Raw genomic sequence first — 15,348 nt, forward strand, 5'->3', positions numbered from 1 at the left:
TGAATACGAGTTAAGTTAAGAAGCAAGCAAAGAAATTAATGTAACGAGAAATTTGATAGATCCAACCAGAAAATACTAACCAAATCCTTATAGTAAAATCTATTAAACGTTCTAGTTATAAAAAATCGAGTCTTATCATGATAACAAGATAAGAAATTCTTATTTGATTTAACTAAAATGCCTTCAATCATATAAATCTTGTTGGTACAATCAAATGATTTTTCTCAGTGTACGAATATAAAAATCAAGAGGCAACACATGATTCGTTTCTCGAAACAGCTAACTTGAAAAACGAGTAAGCAGTCTTGAAATTTCTTTATATCACTGTGACCTCTTCTTCTAATTCTCTCTCACACAGATCAAGATACAATATCTAATATAATATCTTCTTTGCATTCAGATTCCCGGGTTGATTTTCCTCGAAAGAGAGTATAATACATCGCACCGACGTATCGAGAGAATCGACCGGGCGCGAAACGAGTATTCCGTTTGGAGAGAGACCGGCGACCTATTAGAGAACAAAGCGTTTGCTCTTTGCGAAGATAGAGCTACGGGATGCGGTATACGAGATACCCCCGTCTCGCGCGCGCGCGCGCGCCTCTCTCAGCTGCGAGAGATGCAGCACGGTGTGACCTTTAACTGTACCTGCATGCCGCAACACGCTCACCTGTATTCTAGCGCAATCGCGGCGGCCGGTCCGCGAGCGAACGGCCGAATGCAGCCGATCTACTAATGCGAGCCAACATGCCCGCATTCCGCCTAGCTTGGCCGATTATCGAGAGAACGCGCCTCGCTTATTGTATTATATCTTTACGATAGGATCGAGAGCTCATCCGATTGATACCGAAGATGCAACGTGAACGTTTAGGCCAGAGTGGAATAAATTCGCAATCTGCAAGCCTGCGACATAAGCTTCTACAAAGGCGGACAATTTTTCCTTACAATCAACGTGTGACTAAGTCCACAATTCGCAAAGTTTAGGTACGACTCGAGGGACAAATTACCGAGTAGTATTTAGGATTCTTGAAATCTTCAAGATCCAAATGACTGACCTTTTCGAAATGCACAATTGCATCCATCATCGGAGTACTCCACCTATCCGTCTCTATCCTCGCTCGCAAATTCGATCGCGACGAAAGGTCTCCTCGCGAGGCGACGCGCAAGAAGCGAGCGAGTAGAGGCGATCGAGGCGAAGGATCGAGGGGGATGCGGGGGGGGGGGAGCGGGAGGGCGAGCGTACATACGCGAGGAGGAGAAGAAAGAACTCGATAGCTGCGAGATACACCCACGCATCCTCCTAGCCTGCGTTCCCCGTCCTCCCCTCCCCCCCTCCCCTGTCCCTCGCACGCGCTGTACGCGGAGACGACCCTAACCGGTCCTCGGCCGCAGCAGCCGCCCTGCGCCGAGAGTCGCATTCAGCGTTCCTGGCAGCATCGCTGCGCCACGCGACGCACAGCCCAAGGAAACGGTACTACCACCACACACGAACGCCCGCCATTTACGGTATCGCGTGCGTTCACGTGAGAATTCCTCTCCCGCGAATCTTCAACGGCGAGGAGAATGAACGGCTCGCCTTGGAACGAAATTTCATCCCGAGAGAGAACTTCGACGCGTTTTAGGCGAATTCGAATTATTCTCACGAGAACAAGGATATTCCATCCACGAAAATAATTTACGTATTGTATTTTAGAATCTCTCTCGAAACTTAAATTGGATCTCCAATGATGATTATCCTTGCGCAATTTCCCTGAATTAGCGTTACAGTAATGTAATGTTATGTGTGAAATAAATACAATATAATGTAATAATAACGTAATTATATAATTTTTTAATATTGCACGTATGTAATATAACTACGTGATATTGTATTTATATAACGTATAGTGAATATAATTTAGCGAAACGAGATATAGAGTGGAATAACATTTGAAATTTACCGACAACGTTCACACTTACAATTAGTGTGTACGTGCTAAGATTTTTTCCATCTTGTAGTGACTTTTGTTTAAAAGAGATTCTCTCTTTTTTTCTTCTCCGAAAATACCGAGAACGTTAGTAATGTACGATCTTTACAGCGGGAATGAGCGTTTTTTCGAATCCTTCCATTCGTCGTATCGTAATATCGTGATATTGCGTTACCACGCGTCTGACGCGAGCGATGTCTGGCGAGCCGATCAGCCGATCCGGCGACACCTACGGGGCCTCCAGGCGTCCCCGTTAATTTTGGATCACTTTCACCCGAGAGCCGACGGCGACCGCTTCGCGCGGAGACAAGTTGCTTTCCAAATACGCTTCCTAGCCGTACTTTGCTCCAGATTTCTTCCATCACCGCGGGCTTTCTCGTGAGACCTGTCTCTCGATGATTAACGATAACGATTAATCGATTATTTTAACGTTCAAAAACTTTTCAAGCGACCATCTGACAAAAATTACCATCAATTTGAAAAATCGATTATATAAATGGATTATATAAATTTTATGTTATACAAGATATATGAATTTTTAATATATTTTTTTTCGTCATCGAATTTTATATATGTATGCATATATAAAATTTTATATGAAATTTAAAATATATATGTAATAAATATGTAATTAAATATATATAATATATTCATTAATATATTATGTATATTATTTATATTAACATATATTATACATATTGTATTAAGTAAAATATAAATATATATATTTACATGCTTTTACATACGCACATATATGTAATAATATTAATTTGTCTACGTTATTTCGATGAATTATTAAATTAATTACTTAGTAAATATCTTGATTATTTTTTTAACATCTCTTATGGCATAATAATTGGAATCGTAAATGAATTAATGACACAAAGTCGACGCTCGTGGCACGGGCATTCACAAGAGCAACGCGGCGAAGCGAGGGTTCATTCACGAGTCGTCCGATCGAGCCGCGCGCGAGGGCCACGTGCCCCCCTCGGCTTCTCCCTCACGTCGGAGCGTTCCCCGTTTCTGCGCGCCTCCACGTATCTACGCTCGTATTCAAGATCGCGCGACAAATTGAAATATCCTCGCATAATCTCGCGAATCGATTGGTTCCCGGCGAGGAAACCGATCGGCGAACGCGTACAAGTCGAGGCGATGAAAAGTGACCGCAATTCATTTAGTCGTCTAATTGAGAGATCTTGGATCCTCCGCTTCAAATATTCAATTGAAGATGTCGAGGCAAGAATGAGTCAATCGATGGTAATCAAAATCTAAATATGAATCCAATGGAACCTTTTGTTAGATAACGATCTCTTTCTTCTAGATCCATTTTCAGAGAACCTGAATAGAAAAAATGTATCAAGTACGTTGAAATAATTTCGAAAAAGCAAGATGACAAAACTTGTGTCTGAAATTTGACTTTTGAATTACACGTAGCTCTAAATTTCCAGTCGATTTCTTTTATCTTGACGTACGTGCCGCCCGTTTCGTTCGATCGGCTCGTTCGAGGCGATGACACGGGTTTACCGCAAAAACCCGCCGAGCTATCAATTCGAAAGTGGTACATCGCACTTAAGATGCCTCCGGCTTGCATTCCGCGAGAGACCGCCGCGTAGGCACGTGTGCGGGAAGCACATTTCTCTCTCTCTCTCTCCCCAGCTGTCTCCATCTCTCCCTCTCGCGCTCTCGCGCGTCCCGGTGCGTGTGGGAACCTAGTGTACGTCGTGTTCGCCCAGGTAGCAAACACCGGCGCGGTGTTGGTGCCGCGGCTTGACGTTCGTGTGTTGGCGGAGCTTGGACGCGGATAGGATGTGGGTCGGCCGACTAGCTTCGCTCTAGCAGCTAAGCGGAGAGTCGCATACCACGAGAGCTTCGTACGCTTCCCTTACCGCGTTTACATATGATAGAAGCGCCTTTGCGCGACACCGCGTGGAGATGGAGGCGAGGAGAGAAAGAGAGGAGAAGAGAAAGGGGGAGAGGGACGGAGGGAGGGAGAGAGAAAGACGCTCGGGACCGCGCCCTGCCCACGCGCGAGCGCCGAGCGCTCTCGACCTCGCGCTTTCATACTCCTCGTGTCGTCTCGCTACGTCTAAATGAGCTACATACCTAATTAGCCGGATAATACACCGAGGCCCCTCCCCTTAATTTTAGCGCCCGTGTTAGCAACAACGTGATACGGTACGTGATACGGTACGTTTTTCACTCACCCGTGTGTATCCGCTGATGAGCCTTTAGGTGCGAGCTCTTCGTGTAGACTTTTGTACAACCTGAAAGAGGGAGCGAATGAGTGAGGTTGGTCGAAATGACTCGAGTTTGCTCAAGATCAGAAACTCCAACATTCATAAAACGATTAACAGAATTTAAATCCCTTGATTCTATCTTTTTTCATCTGAATGTTGTCGAAATACCATCATATAATGTGTAATTATTTTTTAAGGATGTTTTGTACGATCCCAGCAAAAAGTAGCTGAAAATCAATATTGAGGAATATCCACTTTTGGGGTATTTTGAGTATGAGAAATTGTGTGGAACATTACAATTTGATCTTAGCTACGGTGCAGAGATGTATTTTTTAATATTTATTGCGTTTTTTACTGAAATATTCCGAATTTTGTTAATCGAAATGATTAACTTTTGGCAGAGAATTTCGTCTTGTGATAGATACATAGCTTCATTAAATTATATTTAATATCTTTTTAACCAGTTAGTACTCTTATAATATTATTTGACCAAATATTTCCTCTGTAGCTAAACTTTCGCAAATTTTAAACAAATTCTGAATATTATTTTTCATGTGTTTTTGTCATGTGTTTTGTCATCGACGTGATTATACATTTCTCAAGAACACATGTTAATTCGGTGCACATTAAAATCCTTATAACTTGTGAACGCTTTAGTGAATCGATTTAAAAATTGTACTGAAGATTCTAAACATATGTAAGGACATTCAGCACAATTTTCATTAAATTCTCAATATTTCGAAAATAGGTACAAAACATCCTTAACGTTTCTTTAACCAGTTAGTACTTTTATAATATTATTTGACCAAATATTTTTTCTGTATCTAAACTTTCGCAAATTTTAAACAAATTCTGAATATTATTTCCATGTGTTTTTGTCATTTGAATCGACATGGTTATACATTTCCCACAAGAACACATGTTAATTCGGTGCACATTAAAATCCTTATAACTTGTGAACGCTTTAGTGAATCGATTTAAAAATCGTACTAAAAATTCTAAACATATGTAAGAACATTCTGCACAATTTTCATTAAATTCTCAATATTTCGAAAATAGGTACAAAACATCCTTAATTTATACGTGCTTACCTATGAAATCGCAATGGTGCACTCGACGTTTCTCCAGCTCCGGGTTGTTCCGCCTGTTGAACTTGGACGACATCGACGACGGCTGAATCCTGTGGGCCGGATTCAGGATCGGGCCAGGCTGAGGATACGGGGGTGGCGGTGTCCGCCTGGGTGGACCAATGGGCGAGCCGGGATCGGAGATCGGTGGCGTCAGCGGTGAAATATACATCAGCCTCGTCATCGAGCCGTAGAGCGGCGACGTCGCGTTACCGCTCGCCTGATGATGACTCGTCGTCGACGAGTCACCGTTACCGTTGTTGCTATTGTTGCTGCCGTTGTTGTTGTTGCTGGCGCCGCCGCTGCTACCGTTATTGCCGCCGTTCCCGCTCGCGCCGTTGCTATTAACGGTACCACTATTGTTGTTGTTGTTGCTATTATTGTTATTGTTATTGTTGGGAAAGTTCTTGAAGAGCGCCGTCGTCGTTGTCGGCGTTGTCCGATGATGGACGACGTGCTGAACACTGGCGGGGTTCGGAAAGGGGTTCTGCGCGGGATTCGGGCTCTCGAGGAGGTGCAAGGTTGGCGGGGGCGGTAGCGGCTCCGTCTTGATCTCCACCGGAGACAGAACCGGCGGCGACGTCACGTCATCCGTCTCCAGTTTCACGTGGGACTGCGAGCCCAGCATGTCCGCGTTCTCCGGGTCCAGCTTCTGGATGCTCGACGTGATGTCCTCCCAGAGCGGCGGCCTGAGGAACACGTCGTCGTCTTGACCGGCGGCCGCTGGCTGACCCCTGGCGGAGACGAAGCTGGCCTGCGGTGGCCGGCACACCGTCGTGGGACCGCCGACCTCGAAGAAGTCCTCCATGTGCACCGACGAAGGTTCCCGTGCGTCTCTCGCGTCCGATTCATCTTCATCCAGCCTCTGTAGACGATCGAGATCCTGCCTGCACAACAAGGTGTCCAGGTCCGACGTCTGCTGGCAATAAAAAAATATTCGTGTATATAATTTTGATTTTTCAATATTTAACTTCTTTTTTTATTACAATATTTCTATTAAACCTTAATACATTTTATTTTTATTTCTTGAATATTAAGCTACATTTTTGTTGCGTTATTTTTGTCAGAGATTTTTTAACAATAATTTCTTACAGAAGACTTTGTAATCTATAATAAATGTTTATTGGAATTTTGTTACTATAAATCTACCACTGTTTTATTTAGTTAGCTAGTATAATCACATTTGCATCTAAAATATTAAAATAATTTTTTTTTATTGTTATATTTAATCTCATTTATCGTATTAATTATTTTCATTATTATCATGATAAAAAAGATGTTTTACTCCCTTTATTTTTCTCTTTCTATCTAATAATAATAATAATTGTTATAAGATTATTGTAATTGACGATATTGATATTATACGATTTATTTATGAATTTTTATACAAGAGAAAAAATAAATAATTCGATAAAATTGGAGGAAATAGTTATTTTACACGATAATGAATGCGGTTAAAATTCCCTCGGTCGCCTCGAAGCCGCGTTAAGGTTCGTAAAGGGCGCGTACGCCGAGAAAAGGGACCGGACGAGAGGACGAGAGAGTGACTTGCGATATGGTGATACGCGGTATAGCGTAGGTCCCCAGCGCGGGGTCGGGCCCCGTTAACATGCACAACCGCCGTCTCGCCCTACGACGTCCAGCACGCGCGAGGAGGTGCGACGGAGGTGCGGGGATGCTGGCGATGCCGCATCATCCTTCGCATGATTTGTACACGAACAACGCCGCCCTCGCGCCCGATGCTACACCGTTCGCTCTCTCTCTCTATCTCTCTCTCCCTCCTCCCCCTTATTTTCTCTCCTTCGCGCTCTCTTGTCGAAAGACGACGAATGCCACCTCGCTACAGCATGTATGTTCGCTGCATAACATTCGGCCCGTGTCTGCAGGAAACCTTGGAGCATCGCCTATGACGGAAATCCGAGGCGAGAATCTTTGATTTTACAGCACCTTCGTACGAGAACCCATGCGGCACAGAATATTGCAGCAATATTATTAATATTGTTGCAATATTGCCGCGATATTACTGCAATGTTTTGTGCTCTATGGGAAGCCGCGTCGAGAAAGATAAAGATTTTTCGTGTGGAAAAAATATTAATTTAATTTAATTTAATTTAATTAATAAATTAATAAAATTATTAAATTATTAAATTAATAAAAATTAAATTAAATTTTATTTTCCGAATCGATATTTTTAAGTGTTCAAGTATCAATAAGGGAGAGAGGAAATAGCGAGTCCTATACATAAGATCTTTAAAAATATGATTCGGTCCATACGCTGGGGTAGAGAGACCCGTCAAAAAATATCGCGTGGCAAGCTTTCGAGCTTTCGAATGGGCTTTGCCGCTTCGCGCGACGCTCGTGGAGCTCGCACGAGTGAGATTTATGAATTATTTACACAATGAATAATTCATCGTTGGAAGATTGGTACATTCGCGACACTCGATCGCGCCTGATATGCAATTTGAAAAGGAGTTTGCCCGCGCGAGCGAGGTGTACGATATGCGCGTATGTATGCGAAACATACATATTATACTCTCTAAAATTGAATCAGTGAAAATATCACTAATTTAAACAGTAAAATAAGATTTCACTAAAAATCAGTGAGAAATTTACTGACCTTCAATGGAAACGCTTTTTTGTTATTTTATCTTATATCTCACTAATTATGGTCAATTAAAGTAAAATTCACTGTAAAATTAGTAATCGCTAGTTTGTTCGTTTACCGCTATGATCATTATCTCTCTCGTATTTAAATTTTATAAAAATTATATAAAGTTTGCAAAGAACGACAGATAAAATTAGAAATATTACTTTGATTTAATTTCTGATACAATCTCAGTAGAGAGGCTTCGGATATTAAATTGATTTTACAAGTCGGACAAGTAAATGTCTGGTGACTTGATGAAAAATATTCATTCGTATATTTAAAATAACAAGTTCAATATGCATATATAACATAAATAAAATAAAATTTTTAATACAATATTAAATATAATAAATATAAATTGTAGTTTAATATTACCGATTGAGTCAATATTATGAACTAATTCCTTCAATAAAATATCATTGATTGACAGTGCTGTACTTATAACTGCTGTAATCAGTGATTTACTGTTTTTCAGTGATAATACACTGATTCACTTTTAGAGAGTATATTTAAAAATCTGCCGTAAATATCGCGTTTGCCATCACATCGAAATCGTGACGTATTAATCGAAAAGAAAGATTCCGATCTTACGAATCGCGAGAGAAGGATCGGAAAATTTACACGCAGAAAAATATCATTTCTATTGTTGAGGAAAATAATTATTTGATTTAATTTAATTATTTCATCTTTCTTTCGAGCTCAAAGCTTTTAATTGTCAATTTTGCCACTTAATAATTGTTATTATTTTGAGCTAACTTTTTATTTTAATTTTTATTTATTTTCCTTCGTAGTAAGTATGATCGTCTCCAACGAAAAATATTTTCTTGATGATAGTTTTGAAACATACCACTCATCGCAAGTTGTAGATAATCTCATTATCATATGCTCAAAAGAAGAATTTACTCTTTCTTAAAGAATATCTTATCTGACAAGTTTATAGGAAGCAAATGGAATTCGCGTGTTTCAATATTCTGGATATTCTCAGTTGGAGTGCTACAATTAATTAAAATTCACAACATAATTTGAATAAATTTTACGCTTGCAAAGAGTCGTATGCGATAAATTTGCAAATATATAAACTTGCAAACTACTTGAAATAAATTATATTTCCTTGAATATGGTATGTATATTTTTCTTTAACCGACTATCACGTATTTTGAGGCGATTCAATTTCGATAATACATAAAATCGGAACGTCAAAATCGCGTGATTCACGCTAAAATCGTTGGCGTGTCGATACGATTGACCTAATAAAATATATTCGGGATCGAAAAAAAAGTGAAATTTGCGAAGAAAAAGGAGTGAAATTAAATATGCACGAGACAGAGACGCGAGAGCGTTTCGTAATTTTCTCTCTCGAGGCCCGCCACGCGGTGGGACCTGCCTCTTTTCCTACGATCTCTCTCTCTCTCTGGTCGTCCGTCTCTTTCTCGCGTTGCGATGATAATGATAGTGCGGAGCGCGAGCAAAGTTCGTCCATCCGGCTATTAATGCGCGTAATCATAGAGCCAGGGTCGCCGGTGTTAATAATGCGTTTTCGAATCTGTCGGAGAGCGAGAACGGACACCCACGCCGCGTCGATACTGCGTCGTCATTACGTACACGTGGCTCACGTGTACGTGTATCGTGCGTACACGCGCGTGAGCGCGCGCGCACTCCCACGCGCGCACATTCGACGCTAATATCCGTGCTTGATTATGCCAGCTGAGCTGGTTTTGTTGATCGCACACCAATAACAACAACAGTGACGATGGACGTTGTAATCGTCCTCGAATAAGGAATGATTCTTTTTTTTTTTTTCTTTCGATGAATCAATATAAATCAATATAATTCCGGGCGAGATACGCGTTCTCTTCCAATTAGCATAGATCGCGATTAACATCGACGATTCCGAAGTGTAAAAACATTTCTCGTTTTAGCTCGTGCATCGGTTCTTTATAAACGCCGTGGAAATCCTGGGAAAACCAAGCAAACTGGAGACGAGCGTCCAAGGACGTTTTAGAAACGATAAGAGAAATTGTACAATACAATTGTACAACAAAATGTACAATATTCTTATACAAAGCGAAACTTGTAGCGAAATATATCGTTGACAAGTATGGATGCGAATCTCGAGCATCCTCTCCTCGAGCGCGATTGATAGAAAGATAGCGAAAAAATTTGATCAAGTACACCCGTTTATCAGATTGCGCAACATCTCGGGCGCCTCCGCTAACTCGCGCGAACTACTCGAGGGTAATTATATATCGGGGGCGACTAAATTTATCGCGATACAGTATTGCGATAAACGTATAGATGATGTATATCGTGCATATGCGTTTGCGGGTGGCTAAGGAAGATGGATGAACAGAAGAAATGGGGACGCCATGCTGCGTTCCCGGTGACGAGACGTAGAGCGCAGAAGCAAGTAGCTCGCCGAATCAATCTGGGGAGGCCACACCCTCTGACCTAAAGCCGTATTATCACGATAAACGCCCAGGAAAATGTCAGCCTGCGAAGCCGACGACACGAAATGTCCCCGGACTCGCGAGCGATTTTCTTGCCGATCAGACTCATCCCTGACGCGAGGATATTCGATCACGATTCGCTCAAAGATGTATTTCTCGAATAACGAACGCGTTCGTATCGTCTGTTTTTCAATGTATCCCGACCTTGATGCGGCAAAGGTGCTGGCAAGGACTTTGGGGTGACTATGTCGAGGTCTCCATAACACGAAGCATTTGGACTCTTGAGAAACGCAAACCTTCTTGCGATGGCTAATCTGTTATATAACTTTAATTTCTATTTTTATCTTTTACTATTTAAAGTCTATTATCGATGTGCTAGAAAATTGAATTGTCCGCATCGTTATTTCTCGCGCAACTCCCGAACCTCCTCAATCCTTTTCTGCTTGCGATACAATTGCAAGGATGTCTAGTAGACTCAGAAAAAAATTCCTTGATTTTTCCAGGTTTTTCAGAGCCAAGAATTATACTTTTTACTAAACAATTTTTATTGTTTTTTCAAAATGCAATAATTTGCATATATCGTTACATTGCAAGTCAATTAAGTGAGTTAAATAAAAAAGTCTTTCAATTATTTTTATCGAGAAATAAATATAAATTAATAAGACTCATTAATTCAATATCGAAAGAAGCATTCATTTTATTTTCATTTCCTGGTAAAATGAAAATGTATAAATTACCAAACATGTTCATAGATCGATTTTCAGCAAAAGCAGAAAATTAGCGCACCATGATATATATATTCCAGAGTAAAGTCTACACTTGTTTAAAAAAAAAAGTCAAATTAATGAGAAGAAAAATATTGAGAGAACAATGTGAAAAAAAGAGATAAATTAAAATAATAATAATAAATTCTTGAAAGTCGCCAGTAAATAAATTAAAAAAACTTAATATAATTCGATCACACTGACAATTTATTGGTAATAATAATGTGTCACAACGTTTCGACCATGGGTTTTGGTCCTTATCAAGTGAACTAAAATTCCAAATATAAACATAAACCTAACCAATGAATTGCCAGTGTGGTCGAATTATATTAAGTTTTTTTAATAAATTAAAATCTCTGACTTTTTCCAAAATTACAAAATCCCCTGACAATTTCCAGTTTTCCAGATTTCCCTGACCGCTAGACACCGTCAATTGCCACATGAAAGGGCTACGGGTTTTATTGGCACGAGCAAGACTCTCGTTAGAAGGAATCTCTATCGAAGAAACGACTCCGAGAGACGGCGGACCGAAAGAGGAAGATCGGAGGAGGATCGAGCTCCGGGCGACTATGTTGCATCGCGGTAAAATGTGCAGCGGCACATCGCGAGGTCCCCTTCGCCGACATCCTCTCCTCGAGGGGGCTGACACACTCGTGGCGTGGCGCGGACACGTAGATTTCTATCTCCCGTCCATTCAGATCCGCCTAGGTAATAAAACTCGCGCGTCCATTATTTACTTGCATTATCGTTACTTTGCGCCCACGCGGTCGCGCCGCGTATTTATGGCGAAATTATTCAGCATTATTTTCGCGGATATGAATAAGATGACGGCGGAGATACGGGTGTCGCGTCTGATTTTGCGAGAATCGAGAGAGAGAGAGAGAGGGGGGAGGGGGGAATAATCGGGGGCGATTGAGATCCGATCAATCGCGCGATAAAGGAGGAACCGAATTTCTTCCTCTTCCTCCTCCCCCCTCGATACGATAGGCGAATCATCGTCGACATGAGGAAATTGCCAAAGGCGATACTTGGATCAATCTGTTGGAAACGAAGCCGGCGGAAGCGACCGCGGTCTATCGGCTAAATCTACCACGTTCATAGGGGGTTGGCACGGGGGAGAAAATCGATCGTCGGGTTACCATCGGGTTGCGCAAGTACCTCTAAAAAAGGACGGCGCGCGCGGCGATTAGGACGAAGAGGCAAATGGCGGCCGATGACGGTAGGCCCGAGAGAAAGAGAAGTATCATTGTTCTCTCGTATACATTTCGTAAGTAGATTGGCATTTGTGATGCAAGTCGAACCGCGCTGCCGCCGCTGCTGCTGACCTTTAAACGACTTTCTTTTAGGCTACGCGTGACTTGATCTCGGAACTCGATTCTCTCTGTTCGATTCCCCCTCGCGTCCTCGCGACCCGTGGCTCGCAAGAGCGGCAACCAGTAGCGCGATATCTCGTTTCCGCGAGATGTCCGCGATACCGATTGTTACTCGCGCCAATGAGAGAAGAATTATCGAGTCCCACGATTACAAGTTGCTCGGCTAGTAAATAATAACTTGGCAAATTTAATTAAATAATAAAATAAAATTAAAATGATAACACACTTAGATACGATAGCGCATTTTATTAACGCGAAAATTATTATCTCGAAAATAAGTGCCTGGGTTCAGTTTACTCGATTTATCTCTCATGCGAGGAGTTTGATAAGGTCAACTTCGGTGAATCTTGATCGAGTTATCGTTAAGATTCGACGTGTTCGTTTATCCATTCGTAATCGTGACTTTTGCCGCCGACTTTCCGGCCCGGAAAATTACTTAATGAATGTGGACATGCAACGCATTATGTCGTATTAAACCGCACGTGCGGGGTAAGCATCCCTCGGCCGAGAGCAAAGTTCGACACAAAACGCGCTCGTGTTACCTTAGCACGTGGCACGTGGCCCTTTTTCCCCCCTTTGTGAGGCACGTGCGATGGCTTTGCGATACGCCTTGTCGCTGCTCGTCCATGAGCATTTACGAGTCAATCGCACGGTGTTAATCGAATAAACCCAAAGGTCCGCGACGTAGGTTAATCGCCCGCCATAAAGTCGGTCACTCCGCGATAATAATGTTATTTGTCAATTAGGGATGCGAACCGCTCCCTATATAATTCTCTTCCAATTTCTCAAACTTTTGTATCGTTTATATGTTTGCTTAAAATTGTTCGACTAGTCTACGAAAATGCGTTGACTTTAATTTTCGAAACTTGGAGATTTCAATGCCCTTCTTGGGGAAAAGTTTGCCCTTCTCTGGAAAAGGCCGTCTTGGATGAGATATTATTCGAGACAAGGTTCAAGATAGAAACTTAATGTGTTTATTTCATGATGTATTTTACTCCTTCATAAAATTTTAGGATTCTATCTTAGACCTTGTCGCGAATCGTGACAAAAATAAGAGCTTTGTACCGAAAATAAATCGAGAAATTAATCCCGACGTTGTCCGACAATCTACCGTTGATTCTCCTTTCTTCGTCGACCATCCCCGGCCATCCCTGCTATATGTTTGTTTAAAATTGTTCGACTAGTCTACGAGAATGCGTTTACTTTAATTTTCGAAACTTGGAGATTTCAATGTCCTTAAAAGTCCGTCTTGGATAAGGTATTATTCGAGACAAGATTCAAGATAGAAACTTAATGTGTTTATTTCATACATGATGTATTTTACTCCTTCATAAAATTCTAGGATTCTATCTTAGACCTTGTCGCGAATCGTGACAAAAATAAGAGCTTTGTACCGAAAATAAATCGAGAAATTAATCCCGACGTTGTCCGACAATCTACCGTTGATTCTCCTTTCTTCGTCGACCATCCCCGGCCATCCCTGCTATATGTTTGTTTAAAATTGTTCGACTAGTCTACGAGAATGCGTTTACTTTAATTTTCGAAACTTGGAGATTTCAATGTCCTTAAAAGTCCGTCTTGGATAAGGTATTATTCGAGACAAGATTCAAGATAGAAACTTAATGTGTTTATTTCATACATGATGTATTTTACTCCTTCATAAAATTCTAGGATTCTATCTTAGACCTTGTCGCGAATCGTGACAAAAATAAGAGCTTTGTACCGAAAATAAATCAAGAAATTAATCCCGACGTTGTCCGACGAATCGTCGAGATGTGCGAGAGGTAAATATTTTTTACAATCTACCGTTGATTCTCCTTTCTTCGTCGACCATCCCCGGCCATCCTTGCTATACCTCTACATTCTCGTTTCTCCGCTCCGACTCGCCACGCTATGGCACGCTTCATCATCGATCTCTCGCATTGTTAGACGCTCGTCTCACGCGATCCGCACATCCTGCGGATCCACTCCCCTCATTAGGACACCTCGAGTCATATATTACCGCGCGACGTTACCGCGCGCGCATTTTGCGGGACGCATAAATCCAGGTGCAACGACAAACGGCGATTACAACACATCGAAATTGCTCATCGATACTTTTCGTTAAAACCATTATCGATTCTTGATTGTTAAAATCGGCGCAAATTTATACGAAAGGAAAAATACCTACCCTGATCTCTAAAAGTGAATCAGTGTATTATCTGAAGAACATTAAACTGAAAAATAGTAAACAGTCACTGATTACAGCAGTTATAAGTAAGCACTGTAAATTAAAAACATTTTAGCTAAGCACTGTAAATTAAAGACATTTTATTGAAAGAATTAGTTAATAATTTTGACTGTTTCAATCAGTAATATGAAACAATTCATCTCTCTATCCATTTTATATAAAATTAAAAATTTTATTTATATTTACTAAATATTTATTATAATAAAAGTTTTATTTTATTTATATTACATGCACATTGAACTTGTTATTTTAAATAGATGACTGAATGAATAATTTTCATCAAGTCACCAGACATTTACTTGTCCGACTTAAAATCGATTTAACATCTGAAGCCTCTCTATTGAGATTATATCAGAAATTAAATCAAAGTAATTTCTAATTTTATCTGTCGCTCTTTGCAAATTTTATATAATTCTTATAAAATTTAAATTAAATACGAGAGATAACGATCATAGCGGTAAATGAACAAACTAGATTACTGATTTTACAGTAAACTTTAACTGACCATAATCAGTGAGATATAAGATAAAATAACAAAAAATAAGTTTCCATTAAAGAT

General features: G+C 40.8%; 1 protein-coding gene across 2 annotated transcripts in view; it reads right to left on the reverse strand.

The window, feature by feature from the left end:
• Nucleotides 1-15,348, reverse strand: part of LOC105257805 (Krueppel-like factor luna) — a 51,966-nt gene that overhangs the window by 4,486 nt on the left and 32,132 nt on the right. Inside the window, exons 2-3 of one of the 2 annotated variants that reach the window (XM_020029521.2) lie at nt 5,293-6,244; nt 4,169-4,228 (exon numbers count right to left, since the gene is read on the reverse strand). In XM_020029521.2, the coding sequence (XP_019885080.2) occupies nt 4,169-4,228; nt 5,293-6,244 (1,012 nt within the window). Of the gene's footprint in view, nt 1-4,168; nt 4,229-5,292; nt 6,248-15,348 lie in introns of both variants that reach the window. The other variant, XM_025408066.1, reaches the window with a different exon arrangement.

Source organism: Camponotus floridanus, unplaced genomic scaffold, assembly GCF_003227725.1.
Source record: "Camponotus floridanus strain SB8 unplaced genomic scaffold, Cflo_v7.5 scaffold2, whole genome shotgun sequence".
Lineage (NCBI taxonomy): Eukaryota > Metazoa > Arthropoda > Insecta > Hymenoptera > Formicidae > Camponotus > Camponotus floridanus.